Raw genomic sequence first — 14,350 nt, 5'->3', positions numbered from 1 at the left:
ACTATTTATTATTTATGGTGCAACTGTAACGAAAACCAATTTCCCCCGGGATCAATAAAGTATGACTATGACTATGACTATGACTACTGCTCTACCTTCATCAATGTGTTTATCACATCCTCAAAAAATTCAATCAGGCTTGTAAGGCACAACCTGCCTTCATCATATGATGACTCTCAGGATGTTTTCAATTAACTTACCAACCACTGAAGTAAGATTCACTGGTCTGTAATTTCCTGGGCTATCTCTACTCCCTTTCTTGATAAAGGGAACATCATCTGCAAACCTCCAATCCTCCAGAACCTCTCCCGTCCCCATTGATGATGCAAAGATCATTGCCAGAGGCTCAGCAATCTCCTCCCTCGCCTCCCACCGTAGCCTGGGGTACATTTTATCCGGTCCTGGTGACTTATCCAACTTGATGCTTTCCAAAAGCTCCAGCACATCCTCTTTCTTAATGTCTATATTCTCAAGCTTTTCAGTCTGCTGTAAGTCATCCCTACAATTGTCAAGATTCTTTTCTGTAGAGAATACTGAAGCAAAGTATTCATTAAGTACCTCTGCTATCCCCTCTGGTTCCATACACGCTTTTCCACTGTCACACTTGATTGGTCCTATTCTGTCACGTCTTATCCTCTTGCTCTTCACATACTTGTAGAATGCCTTGGGGTTTTCCTTAATCTTGCCCGGCAAGGCTTTCTCATGGCCCCCTCTGGCTCTCCTAATTTCATTCTTAAGCTCCTTCCTCTGGCATTATAATCTTCTAGATGTCTATCATTACCTAGTTTTTTGAACCCTTCATAAGCTTTTCTTTTCTTGACTTAGATGTTTGACAGCCTTTGTACACCACAGTTCCTGTACCCTACCATCCTTTCCCTGTCTCATTGGAATGTACCTATGCAGAATGCCATGCAAATATCCTCTGAACATTTGCCAGATTTCTGCCGTACATTTCCCTGAGAACATCTGTTCCCAATTTATGCTTCCAAGTTCCTGCCAGATAGCTTCATATTTCTCCTTACTCCAATTAAACACTTTCCTAACTTGTCCGTTCCAATCCCTCTCCAATGCTATGGTAAAGGAGATGGAATTGTGACCACTATCTCCAAAATGCTCTCCCACTGAGAGACCTGACATCTGACCAGGTTCATTTCCCAGTACCAGATCAAGTACAGCCTCTCCTCTTGTAGGCTTATCTACATATTGTGTCAGGAAACCTGAACACACCTAACAAACTCTACCCCATCTAAATGGGGTATCTACCCCATCTTGCTCTAGGGAGATGTCAATCAATATTTGGGAAATAAGATCTCCCACCACAACAATCCAGTAATTATTATTCCTGTCCAGAATCTTTCTCTCTATTTGCTCCTCAATGTCCCTTATTGGGTGGTCAATAAAAAACACCCACTAATGTTATTGATCCCTACCTGTTCCTAACTTCCACCCACAAAGACTCAGTAGACAATCCCTCCATGACTTCCTCCTTTTCTACAGATGTGACACTATCTCTGATCAGCAATGCCACACCCCCACCTCTTTTGCCTCCCTTTCTATGCTTTCTGAAACATCTAAAGCCTGGCACTCTAAGTAGCCATTGCTGCCCCGAGCCATCTAAGTCTCTGTAATGGCCACAACATCATAGCTCCAAGTATTGATCTACGCTCTAAGCTCATCCTCTTTGTTCATGATACTCCTTGCGTTAAAATAGACACATCTCAAACCACTGGTCTGAGTGCATCACTTCTCTGTCACCTGCCTATCCTCCCTCTTGCATTGGCTCCAAGCTTTCTCTATTTGTGAGCCCACTGCCCCTTTCTCCTTCTCCTCAGTTCGATTCTCACCCCTCAGCGATTCTAGTTTAAACTCTCCCCAATAGCCTTAGCAAACCTCCCTGCCAGGATATTGGTCCCCCTCGGATTCAAGTGCAACCCGTCCTTTTTGTACAGGTCACGCATGCCCCAAAAGAGGTCCCAATGATCCAGAAATCTGAGTCCCTGCCCCTTGCTCTAATCCTTCAGCCATCATTTATCCTCCACCTCATTCTATTCCTATACTCACTGTCACATGGCACAGGCAGTATTCCTGTACCACGACCTCTGGCTGTTCACCTTCCCACTTCAGGATATCGTGGACGCGATTAGAAACATCTCGGACCCTGGCACCTGGGAGGCAAACTACCATCTGTGTTTCTTTCCTGTGTCCATAGAATCGCCTGTCTGAGTCCCTAACTATAAAGTCCCCTATTACTGCTGCCTTCTTCCTTTCCCTATCCTTCTGAGCCACAGGGTGAGACTCTGTGCCGGAGGTGCAGCCACTGTTGCTTCCCCCAGGTGGGCCGTTCCCCCCAGCAGTACTCAGACAGGAGTACTTATTGTTAACTGTATGCAATACTCCTGATGCAACCTAACTACAGTTTAAGAAAGCTGCAACATAACTTCCTGACTTTTGAACTCAATGGCTTGACTAATAATTGCAAGCATTCTATATGTCTTCTTAACTACCCTATTGACCTGCCTCGCCACTTTCAGGGAGCTATGAACTTGGACCCCAAGATCCCTCTGCTCATCAATGCTATTAAGGGTCTTGCCCATAATGGTGAACTGTCTCTTTACATTTGACTTACTAAGGTACAACACTTTATATTTGGCTGGGTTAAGCACCATCTGCCATTCCTCTGTCCATATCTGCAACTGATCTATAATCCCACTATATTCTTTGCCAGTCATCTATACTGTCAACACCACCAATCTACATATCATCTGTAAACTTACTAACACACTCATCTACATTTTCATTCAGGTTATTTATATACTGTGCATCACAAAACAGAAGTACAGATCTCTGCAGAGTGCCAATAATCACAGAACTGCACCTGCAATAAGTCCCCTCAACCACCAGCCTCTGTCTTCTAAATCCAAACGACCAATTTACCATTGATCCCATGCATCTTAATCTTCTGGATGAGCCTCCCATGAGGGACTTTGCCTAACCAAAATCCAAGAAGACAGCATTCACAGCTCTATCTTCATCAATCAGTTAATTTAATTGGCCCAGCACAATATTGTGGGCTGAAGGGCCTGCTCCTGTGCTATACTGCTCTATGTTCTATTTTCTAATCACCTTCACCACCTCATCAAAAAACTCAATCAGGTTATTAAGGCAAGACTTGCTCTGCACAAGGCCATGCAGTCTCTCCCTAGTTAGGCCATGGTTTTCCAAATGCTCATAAATTCTATCCCTAAGAATTGTCCCTGGTAATTTCCCTACCACCCTCGTGAAACTCACCAGTCTATAGTTTGAAACAAATCGAAGGAGATGTCCTTTTTTTTCCAAAGAAAGGGGCTTCCCTTCCTCCACCATCAACACTCTCTGCCAGAAGTGGGATCTCCCAGTGGCCACCCATTTTAAATCTACTTCCCATTCCGATATGTCACTGCACGGCCTCTTCTACTGTCAAGATGAAGCCACCCACAGGTTGGAAGAACAATACCTTATATTCCAACTGGGTAGCCTCCAACCCGCTGGCATGAACATCCATTTCTCGAACTTCCGGAAATGCCCCTTCCCCACCATTCCCATCCCCTTTTCCCTCTCTCACCTTATCTCCTTGCCTGCCCACTGCCTCCCTCTGGCGCTCCTCCCCCCTTTTCTTTCTTCCACGGCCTTCTGTCCTGTCCTATTAGATTCCTCCTTCTCCAGCCTTGTATCTCTTTCACCAATCAATTTCCCAGCTCTTTACTTCACCCCCTTCCCCTCCTGGTTTCATCTACCACCATGTGTTTTTTCTCTCCCCTCCCCCCACCTTTTTAAATCTACTCCTCAACTTTTTTCTCCAGTCCTGCCGGAGGGCCTTGGCCCGGAATGCCGACGGGCCTTGGCCCGGAATGCCGACGCTATCTTTTTCCGTAGACGCTGCCTGGCCTGCTGAGTTCCTCCAGCATTTTGTCTGTGTTTCCAGCCTATAGCTTCCAGGTTTATCCCCGGTTCCATTCTTGAAGCATGGAACGTTAGGTACTTCCCAGTACTCAGAAACCTCGTTTGTGGCTAGGCTGGACACAAGGATATTGGTTAAGGCCCCAGCAACATCTTCCCTTGCCTCTCTCAATAACCTGTGATGTGTCCCGTCAGGCCCTGGGGACTTAACCACCTTAATGTTCTTTAAGAGACCCCACGCTACCTCCTCCTTTACCTCAAAATGCCCTGGCATAGTAATACTCTCAGCACTGATCACCCTATTCTCCACATCCTTCTCCTTGGTAAATACCTGATGTAAAGTTCTCATTAAGGACCTCACCCACGTAATTTGCATCCAAGAAAATGTTACCTCTTTATCCTTGAGTGGTCCCACTCTCACCCTAGTTATCCCTTTGCTCCTGACGTAATCCCAATGCCTCGGGATTCTCTTTAGACCTACTTGCCAAGGACTTTTCCTGGGTTTCCTAACTCCTTTCTTGAGTTCTTTTCCTGGCTTCTTTATAATCTTCCATATCTCTGTTTGATTCTAGCATCCTAAACTTTATATACTTTTCCTTTTTCTTGTTGACTAAATTCATCACTTCCCTCAGCATCTTACCCTGCCGTCCTTGTCCTTCAATCTGACTGGAACATACCTGTCCTGTACTCTGCATGGCTGGATTTTGGATGTGGTCTTGCCCAAAAAATAGCTGTAACTCTCCCTCGTTCCTTCTTACTGCTCTCATAGTTTGCCTGCTCCAGTTTAATACTCTCCCACAAGTTCCATGCTTATCCTCTCTACAGCTATCTTAACGATTTGTGGTCGCTGTTCCCTAACCTGCTCACCCACTGAAAGGTTGGTCAACCCGCCAGATTTATTACCCATCACCTATTCCAGTACTCTTGTAAGAGTATCTACATCTTGATTTGAGAAACCCTCCCGGATGCATTTAACAAATTCTGCCCCATCTAAACCACCTGTACTAAGAAGGCCCCAGTTTATGTTAGGGAAGTTGAAGTCCTCCATAACAACCATCCTACTGTTTTTACACCTTTCCTTAATCTGCCTGCATATCTCTTCCTCAATGTCTCAGTGCCTATTGGGGGTCTGCAGTACAATCCTATCAGAGTGATTGCATGCTTCCTGTTTTTGAGTTCTACACATTTAGACTCAGTCAATGAGCCCTCCGTTATGTCCCCTCTGAGTGTAGCTGTGATATTGTCCCTGATTAGTAGTGCAACTTCCCCTTGTCTATCTTTTCTAAAATTAAACCCCGAAAAATTAAGCACCCATTCCTGTCCCTCTCTCAACCAAATCTTTGTAATAGCCACAAAATCAGAGTTCCACATACTGATCCAAGTTCTAAGTTCATCATAATACTCTTAGCATTAAAAAACACACACTTCAAACTTTCCATCCTACTGTATCTATTAATTTACTCCTGTCTTTTTTTAAACTGGCCCTGACATCTACCATCCTCTCCATCCCTCCTCTTTCTGACCTGGTGCTCTGGTTCCAATCTTCCTGCCAAACTAGGTTAAGCCCTCCCAAACAGCGAACCCCCGATCAGAATTTTGGTTCTCTGCCAGTTTAAATGCAACCTGTCCCTCTTGTACTGGTCACTCCTTGCTTAGAAAAGGTACCAATTATTCAAGAACCTGAAACCCTGCTCCCTGCACCAGTTCCTCAGCCACTTACTCATCTGTCCTATTCTATTCCTGCCCTGACCAGCATGTGGCACCAAGAATAATCCAGAGATTGCCACATTGGTGGTCCTGCTCTTCAGTCTCTTTCCTAATTTCTTATACTGAGTGTGTCTGACTTCTTCTCCCTTACTGCCTAAGTCACTGGTGCCAATTTGCACCTCAATCTTTGCCTGCTCAACCACTCCCCCACCTTCAGAATATTCTGCAGCCTTGCTGAGACATCCTGGACCCTAGCACCTGGAAGGGGCAACACACCATCTGAGAGTCTCTTTCATGGCCAAGGAAACTCCCTTCCATGCCAATTATCAAATTTCCTATCACTATCGCTCCGCATGACCTTACCCTTCCTTGTTGAGCCTCAAGAGCTGGCCACAATACCCCCTGGCCTGGCTGTGCTGCTGTGCCCTGATAGGTCATACATCCAGCAGTATCCGAGGGAGTATACTTGTTATCGAAGGGAATGGCCACAGGGGAACCCTGCACTAACAGCTCAATCTCCAGACTTCTGGTGGTCACACATCTACTATCTGAAGCTTGCACTCTGGATGTGACTACCTCAACAGAAGTCTCACCTGTGAGTTTTTCAACCTCCCAGATGGTCCTGAGTACATCCAGCTCTAGTTCCTTGACCTTGTCAGTCAGAAACTGAAGTTGGGTGCACTTCCTGCAGATGTAAACATCAGGGAGAAATCCCACATCTCACAGGAGGATCCTTCCACCGCCTACGCTGGTATTGCCTTTGGCTCCAACTTCTCAAACCCAAGTTCTACAATCAAAACAAATGGCTCAACACCCTCAACCTTCATCTGTTCTCACTGAAGCCTGCTGGGCCAAAGCCTGATCACTCTAACGCTGGCCCACTCACACTATGGCCGCTCCCATAATGGTTGCGATACAACTTCACAGGGTGCTTGTGGGACCACTCTTTGTGTACAGATTTCGTACCTCTCCCTATTTGCTTTGGTAGCAGTGCTGAGAAGGTTCACCAGGTTGAACAAATTGGGTCTATACACATTGAAGCTTTTAAGATTCTGTAGGGGACTAACAGGCTGTTTTCTCCATGGATGTTCATCCTAGTAGGGGTATCTGCAAGTATGTTTCCATGGGTAGTAATATCTTAAATAATTTTAGAATAAAAAGTCACCTATTTCAGATGGAAATGATAATTTTTCTCTATAGAGAGTTATGAATCAAGGCAAAAGATCTCAAGATTAGCTTTATATGCATCAAAACATCGAAACACACAATGAAATGTGTTGCTTGTGTCAGGGAAGTGCTGGGGCAGCCTGCAAGTGTTGCCGTACTTCCGGCGGCAACATACCAGGCCAGAAGCGTGCCAACATTTGTGGTCGGCCCCAGCACAACCCCGAAGCGAGCAATGCATTTCTTTGTATGTTTGTAACTTAATAATCCTAACTCGTATGACTGGAATGTGGAAGGAAACTAGGACACCAAGAGGAAACCCACATGGTCACGGGGAGAACAGACCTATAGTCAGCAGCGGGATTCGAACCCTGATCAGTGATCATTGGAAGTGTAAAGCAATTACACTGACTGCTGAACTACTGTATGGAATTACTTGGACTAGAGGGCTGTGAGGACACAGTCATTGAATATACTGATAACAGAGAATGGCTGATTGGAGTCAAGGGCTATAGAGAGAGTGTAGTAAGGCGAGTTAGAATGGATCAGCCATAATTTTACTGAATGGCAGAATGGGGACAAGTGGCTGACTGGCTTACACTTGGTTCTATTTCATTTGTTTAGATGTACAGGGTTGTGTTGAGTTAAATGGAATTGAAGATCTTCTGCAGTAGTGCACAGTAAGTGAGAGAAGAATCACAGCTCACCCAGGAGAAAAAAGATGAAATGTGAAGCTATGCTAAACAAAAATATAAAAGAAGATACCAAAGTTTTTTTTTCAAATATATCAAGAGTAAAAGAGAGCTGAGAGTGGAGATTAGACCATTGGAAAATGACACTGGAGAGGGAATAATGAGGGCCAAGGAAATAGCAGAAAAACTTAATAAGTATTTTGCATCCATCTTCACTGTGGAAGAGGCCAGAAATTTGAGAGTATCAGCGAGCAGAAGTTAGTGCAGTTGCAGTTACTAAGGAGAAGGTGCTTGAGAAAGATCTGAAGGTCGATAAGTCACCTGGACCAGATAGACTACACCCCAGGATTCCGAAAAAGGTAGCTGAAGAGATTGTGGAGTTGTTAATAATGATTGTTCATGAGCCACTAGATTCTGGAATGTTTCCAGAGGACTGGAAAATTGCAAATGTCACTTCACACTTGAAGAAGGGAGGGAGGGAGGGAGAAGAAAGGAAATTATAGGTCAGTTAGACTGACTTCAATTGTTGGAAAGATGTTGGAATCCATTTTTAAAGATGAGGTTTGAGGTACTTGGAAGTACATGATAAAATAGGTCAAGTCAGCACAGTTTCCTTAAAGGGAAATCTTGCCTGACACATCTGCTGGAATTTTTTGAGGAAATAACAAACAGCGTAGACAAAGGAGCATCAGCTAATGTTGTAAACCTGGATTTTCAGAAGGCCTTTGACCAGTTGCTGCACATGAGGTAGCTAAAGAGATAAGAGCCCATGGGATCGCATGAAATATACTAGCATGGATAGAAGATTGGCTGACTCGCAGGAGGCTTCTTTTCATGTTGTATTTCAATGATTTGTATGATGGAATTGAAGTGGCCAAGTTTTCAGATGATACAAAGATAGGTGAAAGGTCAGGTAGTGTTGAGTAAACAAAGAATCTGCAGAAGGACTTAGAATGGGCAAAAAGTGGCAGGTGAATATAGTATAGGGAAGTGGATGGTCATGCACTTTAAAGAAAGGTAAAAAGCCATAGACAATTTTCTAAGTGGGGAGAAAATTCAAAAATCAAGGGGCAAGCGGACTTTGGAGCCCCCATGCAGTTTTTCCTAAAGGTTATCTAACTGGTTGAGTCTGTTATAAGGAAAGCAAATGCAATGTAATTTTGAGAGGACCAGCATGCAATGCTGAGGATGTACAAGGCATTGATCAGACCACATTTGGAGTATTGTGAACAGTTCTGGACCTCTTATCTGAGAAAGAATGTTCTTTGGAAAGATCTAGACACAGTGGATGTGAAGCAATGTGAAAAGTAGCAGTCCCAGTATTGACCCCTGAGGAACAGCACTAGTCACTGGCAACCAAGCTTTTATTCCCACTCGCTGCCTCCTGACTGTTGGCCATTCCTCTATCCATGCCAATATTGTTCCTATGCCATAGGAGTTTATCTCATTAAGCAGCCTCATGTGTGACATCTTATCAAATCACTTCTGAAAATCCAAGTAAATGACATCCACTGCCTCTCCTTTTTCCACCCTGCTTGTTACTTCCTCAAAGAACTCTCACAGATTTGTCAGGCAAATCTTCCCTTTACAGAAACCATATTGACTTTGACTTATTTTGTCATCAGTCTCCAAGTACCCTGAAACCTCATCCTTAATGATAGAATCCAACACTTTCCCAACCACGGAGGTTAGGCTAACTGGACTATAATTTCCTTTCTTTTGCCTCCCTCCTTTCTTAAAGATTGGAGTGACATTTGCAATCTTCCAGTCCTCTTGGACCATGCCAGAATCAAGTGATTCCTGAAACATCATGACCAATGCATCCATTATCTTTTCAGCAACCTCTCTCACGACTCTGGGATGTAGTCCATCTGGTCCAGGTGACATCCACCTTAAGACCTTTGAGTCAGCCTCACACATTTTCCTTTGTAATAGCAATGGCACTCATTCCTGCTCCCTGACACTTACAGGGATCTAGCACACTGCTTGTGTCTTCCACAGTGAAGACTGATGCAAAGTACCCATTAAGTTCATCTGCCATTTCTTTGTTCCCCATTACTACCTCATCAGCATAATTTTCCAGTGGTCCAATGTCAACTCTCACCTCCTTTTTACTCTTTATATAACTGAAAAAACTTTTGGCATCCTGCTTTATAGCATTGGCTAGTCTGCCCTCATATTTCATCCTTTCCTGTCTCAAACTGTTTTAGTTGCCCTTTGTTGGATTTTAAAAGCTTCCTAATCATCCAATTTCTCACTCGCTTTTGCTACCTTATATGCCCTTTCCTTGGCTTTTATGCAGTCCTTAGCTTCCTTTGTCAGCCACAATTGCCTTCCCCTGTCATTTAAGAACTCCTTCCTCTGTGGGACATATGTATCCTAAGCCTTGTGAACCATTCCCAGAAACTTCAGCCCTCTCTGCTCTACCGTCATCCCCACCAGTATCCTCCTCCTATCCACCTGGGCAAGCTCATCTCTCATTCCTCTGTAATTCCCTTTATTCCATTGCAATACTGATTGAATTCAAATTTCAGTATGAATTCAATCATATTATGACCACTGCCTCTTAAAGTTCCGTTACATTCAGCTGAATAATAAAATCTGGGCTATTACACAACACCCTATCTAAGATAGCTTTTCCCTGAGTAGGCTCAAGCACAAACTGCTCTAAAAAGTCATCTCATAGACATTTAACAAATTCCCTCTCTTACGATCCGATGCCAACCTGATTTTCCCAATCCCCTTGCATATTGAAGTGCTCCATTACAATTGTGTCATAACCCTTATTACAAGCCTTTTCCAGCTCCCCAGTGTCAACCCCACATCTTGGCTACTACTTGGAGGCCTACACTGTATATGATTCCCATAATGTTTTTTTTTACCCTTGCAGTTTCTTAACCCCAACCACAAAGATTCACCATTCTCTGACCCTATGTCACCTCTTTCGAAAGAAGTAATTCCATCTCTTATCAACAGAGCCACACCACTGCCATTGCTTTCCCTCTTGTTCTTTCGGCACAAAGTATACCCTTTGATGTTAAGCTCCCAACTTAGGAAACCTCAATCCAGAGGGACTGCCTAAGAAAGACAGTCACAGTGTTGCTTGGTAATTGTAAACGCAGCCAAAAATGTCCATGGAGATATAGCATATGAGGTGATGTCTATTTTGACCAGATGTACCAATCTCTAAGTGCAAGAGTAATTTATTTTGCCTGAAATTCAGCCGTGTCAACATCACAAAATACTGCATATTCAACTTCCTGAAGATCACTCTGAAATTGTACAGACCATCACTGACCTTATGCTAAAGAGAATGTCTTATCTGGGGAAAAAATGTTTGTTTAATTCAGGAAAGCTTTAATCCTAAGGATGTTCTTTGCTAATGAGACTGAAGACAGTAACTGGCCTGTAGTTTACCATGGAGACATGCTCTCTCATTCGGCTCATTTGCAGCAATAATTATAAATTCAGTGTAGGAATAGTTAACCCTTCCCAAGAAAGAAGTATCTCAGAGCATCAGAGACAAACATCATTTGTGGGAAGACATTGGTTAAATTTTCTGTCAAATCTTAGAAAGTTCACAGAATGCCATAGAGTCATAGAGAAGAACAGCACAGAAACAGGCCCTTCAGCCCATCTAGTCCAAGCCAAAACCATTTAAACTGCCTACTCCCATTGACCGCATCTGGACCAGGGCCCTCCATACCCCTTCTATCCATGTACCTATACAAACTTCTCTTAAATGTTGAAATCGAGATTTATTTCGTTGAAATCATTTTGTGCATCTGAAACATTTTGATTCAATCTAGAGTCTTCCAGTTTAGGGTGTTCAATATTTCTGTGCAAGAGTTAGATTCAGACAGAAGCTGTGTTTTAATGTCAGGAAATCATTTTGATTTTAAACACTGGTGATCCTGCTGGAAGAAGATGTTGAGTGGTGGTCAGGGAAGGAAGATGGCAGTTGAGGATAAGGCAGCTGGATCCAATGGTGCCTGTATCTATGTTGAACAGTGATCGGGGGTTGGAGGTAGTCCACTCGCGTTCCTGGTGTAATAGCAGTCAAGAAATGTGGGTCCAATATGTAGTTGGAGGCTGTGTGGGGGAAATGGTTCCAATGATGTTGGGAGCTGGCTCTTTACACAGGTGAGTGCGGAGGAGTAGAATGATTTAAGTGGGAAGCTTCTAAAGCCATGATGACCTGATCCTCGCCACAGTTTTGTTAAGTGAATAAATTTGACTACTGTTTCAAATATTTTAGTTTTTAACCTTTGGTTCACTACCAATTCACTCATTCCCAGGAATTAAAATTCAGCCTGTTGTTTGCTATCGGTGTTGCCGTATGTATTAGTTATTATGGATAAAATAGGGTAGAATATTTCCTTTCACAGTACAGTCTCTAAAGCCAAACACAGCCCTTTGTTTTATACATATCTGAGTACACAAGTAAAGATGCCTTCATGTGTGATTTTAGATTTTTCCACTGAGGTTGGGTGGGACTACAATCAGAGATCATGGGTTAAAGGTGAAAGGTGAGAAGCTGAAGGCGAACATGAGGGGAAAGTCCTTCACCCAGACAGTCATGAGAATGTGGAATTAGCTGCCAACACAAGTGGTCCATGCCAGCTCAATTTCAATAATTAAGAGAAGTTTGGATTGGTACATGGATAGTAGGGGTATGGAGGGGTATGGCCCTGGTGCAGGTCGATGGGAGTAGATAGTTCAAATGGTTTCAGAATGGACTAGATGGGCCAAGGGGCCTGTTTCTCTGCTGTGCTTCTCCATGACTCTATCACATAAAAATTAAAGTGGAAAGGAAGAAGAAATGTAAAGCAAGTATTTCCAGTACAGTCAAGCTATTATAATGGGAAAAGATTTGGATATGGCCATTGATCGTTACCTAACTAGTTAGGATCATTGATGCCTTCCATTTAAATAGCGTCCACAACATCATACAACATCTCAATATGCTCCACAGGAATATTATCAACTAAAACTGATGCTGATATTACCAGAGGTAGGCAAAAGCTCTACCGGGCTGGCCTAGAAATTTGACTGCATGGTGCTGGATAATTCAGTGCTTTGTAATTTAAGAATATGTTTGGATGCAGCCACTTCCAGCTCATTTCCCTCCATTTCCAACTTGAGTTGCATTTGTATATCTGACATGATTTTGGCATCACATGCATGTCAAGTATTGTTCCGCAAGCAATTAACCATGGGCCTTAGGCACTGCTATACTTTGCAGGGCAGGTTCATAATCGAGGTGGACACTGGCTCACCAAACAAATGCCGGCAACCATAAGCCCATAAGATATATTGGGCAAAAGCAGGCCATTTTGTCTATTAAGTCTGCCCTGCCATTCAATCACTGCTGATCTATGAAACCATGAAACACTCAATCTCTGCATTAAATATTGGGCTTTGTGACAACAAATTCAATTGACAGTAAAGTAACGGTGCATCTGTGCTTCTAGACTGTAGTTTTTCAGCTGCGTATTAAGAGATGAGGACCAATGCTTATGAAGGGAGTTTTGGAGCTTAGGGCTTGGATAACAAGAAGTCCAGCTGCCGATGTTAAAGCAATCGACGAAAGGAAAAACCACAGGCTTTGAATTAGAGAAGCAGAAACATTTCAGAAGGTTTTACAGCTGGTAGATATTACAAATATTATTAAATAATTGGATCAATGTTAAGTACCTACATGACTCATTGTTGTGCATACGTAGCCACTGAATATAAAACAAGCAACCACCAGGAGTCCATAACTTGTATCACCAGGCAATAAGTACATTGGAGAGGGATTGATTGAATGTATGATTCAGGCCTTTAAAATATTATGTATTATGACTTTTAATAATCCTGCATGTAGTTTCACTTCAGAATACAGACCATTGTATTGAAAAAAACTACAGGACAGAAATTCTTCCTCATTTGAGTGCGCCATCTCCATAATACAGTAAATTAGGCATGAGTTTCATCATCACCAAATTCTGTCCCTGAAATATAACATAAAGATGCCACTTTATCACATACATGTAATAACACTTTATCACATACATGTAATAAGAACACTTGTGATTGCGATCTCTTCTGCAACTTCCTGTTTCTCACGTCGTGTTGATTGGTACAAAATGAAACAACAGCAAAGCGGAGTAGAAGAAAGAAACCATGCAGCAGTCAAGGGCAAGGCAAATGGCTGGTCAATGATTTGGGAGAGCGAGACATTCTGAATAAAAGCAAGGCGATCTCAACAAAGAAACAACAGGTTTTGTAAAATACTGTATGTCTTTGGGCTGCACAATTGCCACACTCTTTTATTTACAGTGAATACAGGTTTCATTTTTGTACTTACCACATGTACATCTTCTTGGTTGAGATCATCATCCGGATTCACACCAACCCTGTGGTACAAAGCAAATGAAGGGAATCAGTGATGGTGTTGCACAGTGAACTATGTTCTTCTGTGACAACCTACCTACACTTTCGATACATTATTCCTTAATCCTGAGACCAGCTAGTAACACTTCCCAATTCCTGGATGATTTCACACTTGTCTTCAGTTTCCAAAAATTGGAACCTTAATGAACTTGTCATCATTAACTTTAAATATTTAACATTAAAGTTGCTCAGTCAAAGGTTGCACTGAAATGGGAATATTCCTTAAAGCTTCATAAACTAGTGGACTTTGAGGTGCACTGGTTTGACTTTGTTTCATTCTGCCAGGAAAACTTCTAACTGCATGAAACACTGCTAGAGGCAACTGGGTACTTTATTCCACACTTATGCAGTCACACTTCAATCCAATCTTTTCAAAGTCAAAGTAAGTTTATTATCACAGTACAGATATGTTA

The 14,350-nt window shown here is 42.8% G+C and overlaps 1 protein-coding gene across 1 annotated transcript in view; it reads right to left on the bottom strand.

The window, feature by feature from the left end:
• The window catches only part of LOC134345172 (sodium/hydrogen exchanger 9-like), a 585,864-nt gene that overhangs the window by 102,246 nt on the left and 469,268 nt on the right, over nt 1-14,350 (bottom strand). Inside the window, exon 13 of the mRNA XM_063045405.1 lies at nt 13,852-13,900. Within this exon, the coding sequence (XP_062901475.1) occupies nt 13,852-13,900 (49 nt within the window). The remainder of the gene's footprint in view (nt 1-13,851; nt 13,901-14,350) is intronic.

Source organism: Mobula hypostoma, chromosome 4 (genome assembly GCF_963921235.1).
Source record: "Mobula hypostoma chromosome 4, sMobHyp1.1, whole genome shotgun sequence".
Classification (NCBI taxonomy): domain Eukaryota; kingdom Metazoa; phylum Chordata; class Chondrichthyes; order Myliobatiformes; family Myliobatidae; genus Mobula; species Mobula hypostoma.
This window is presented reverse-complemented; position numbering and strand designations above follow the sequence as displayed.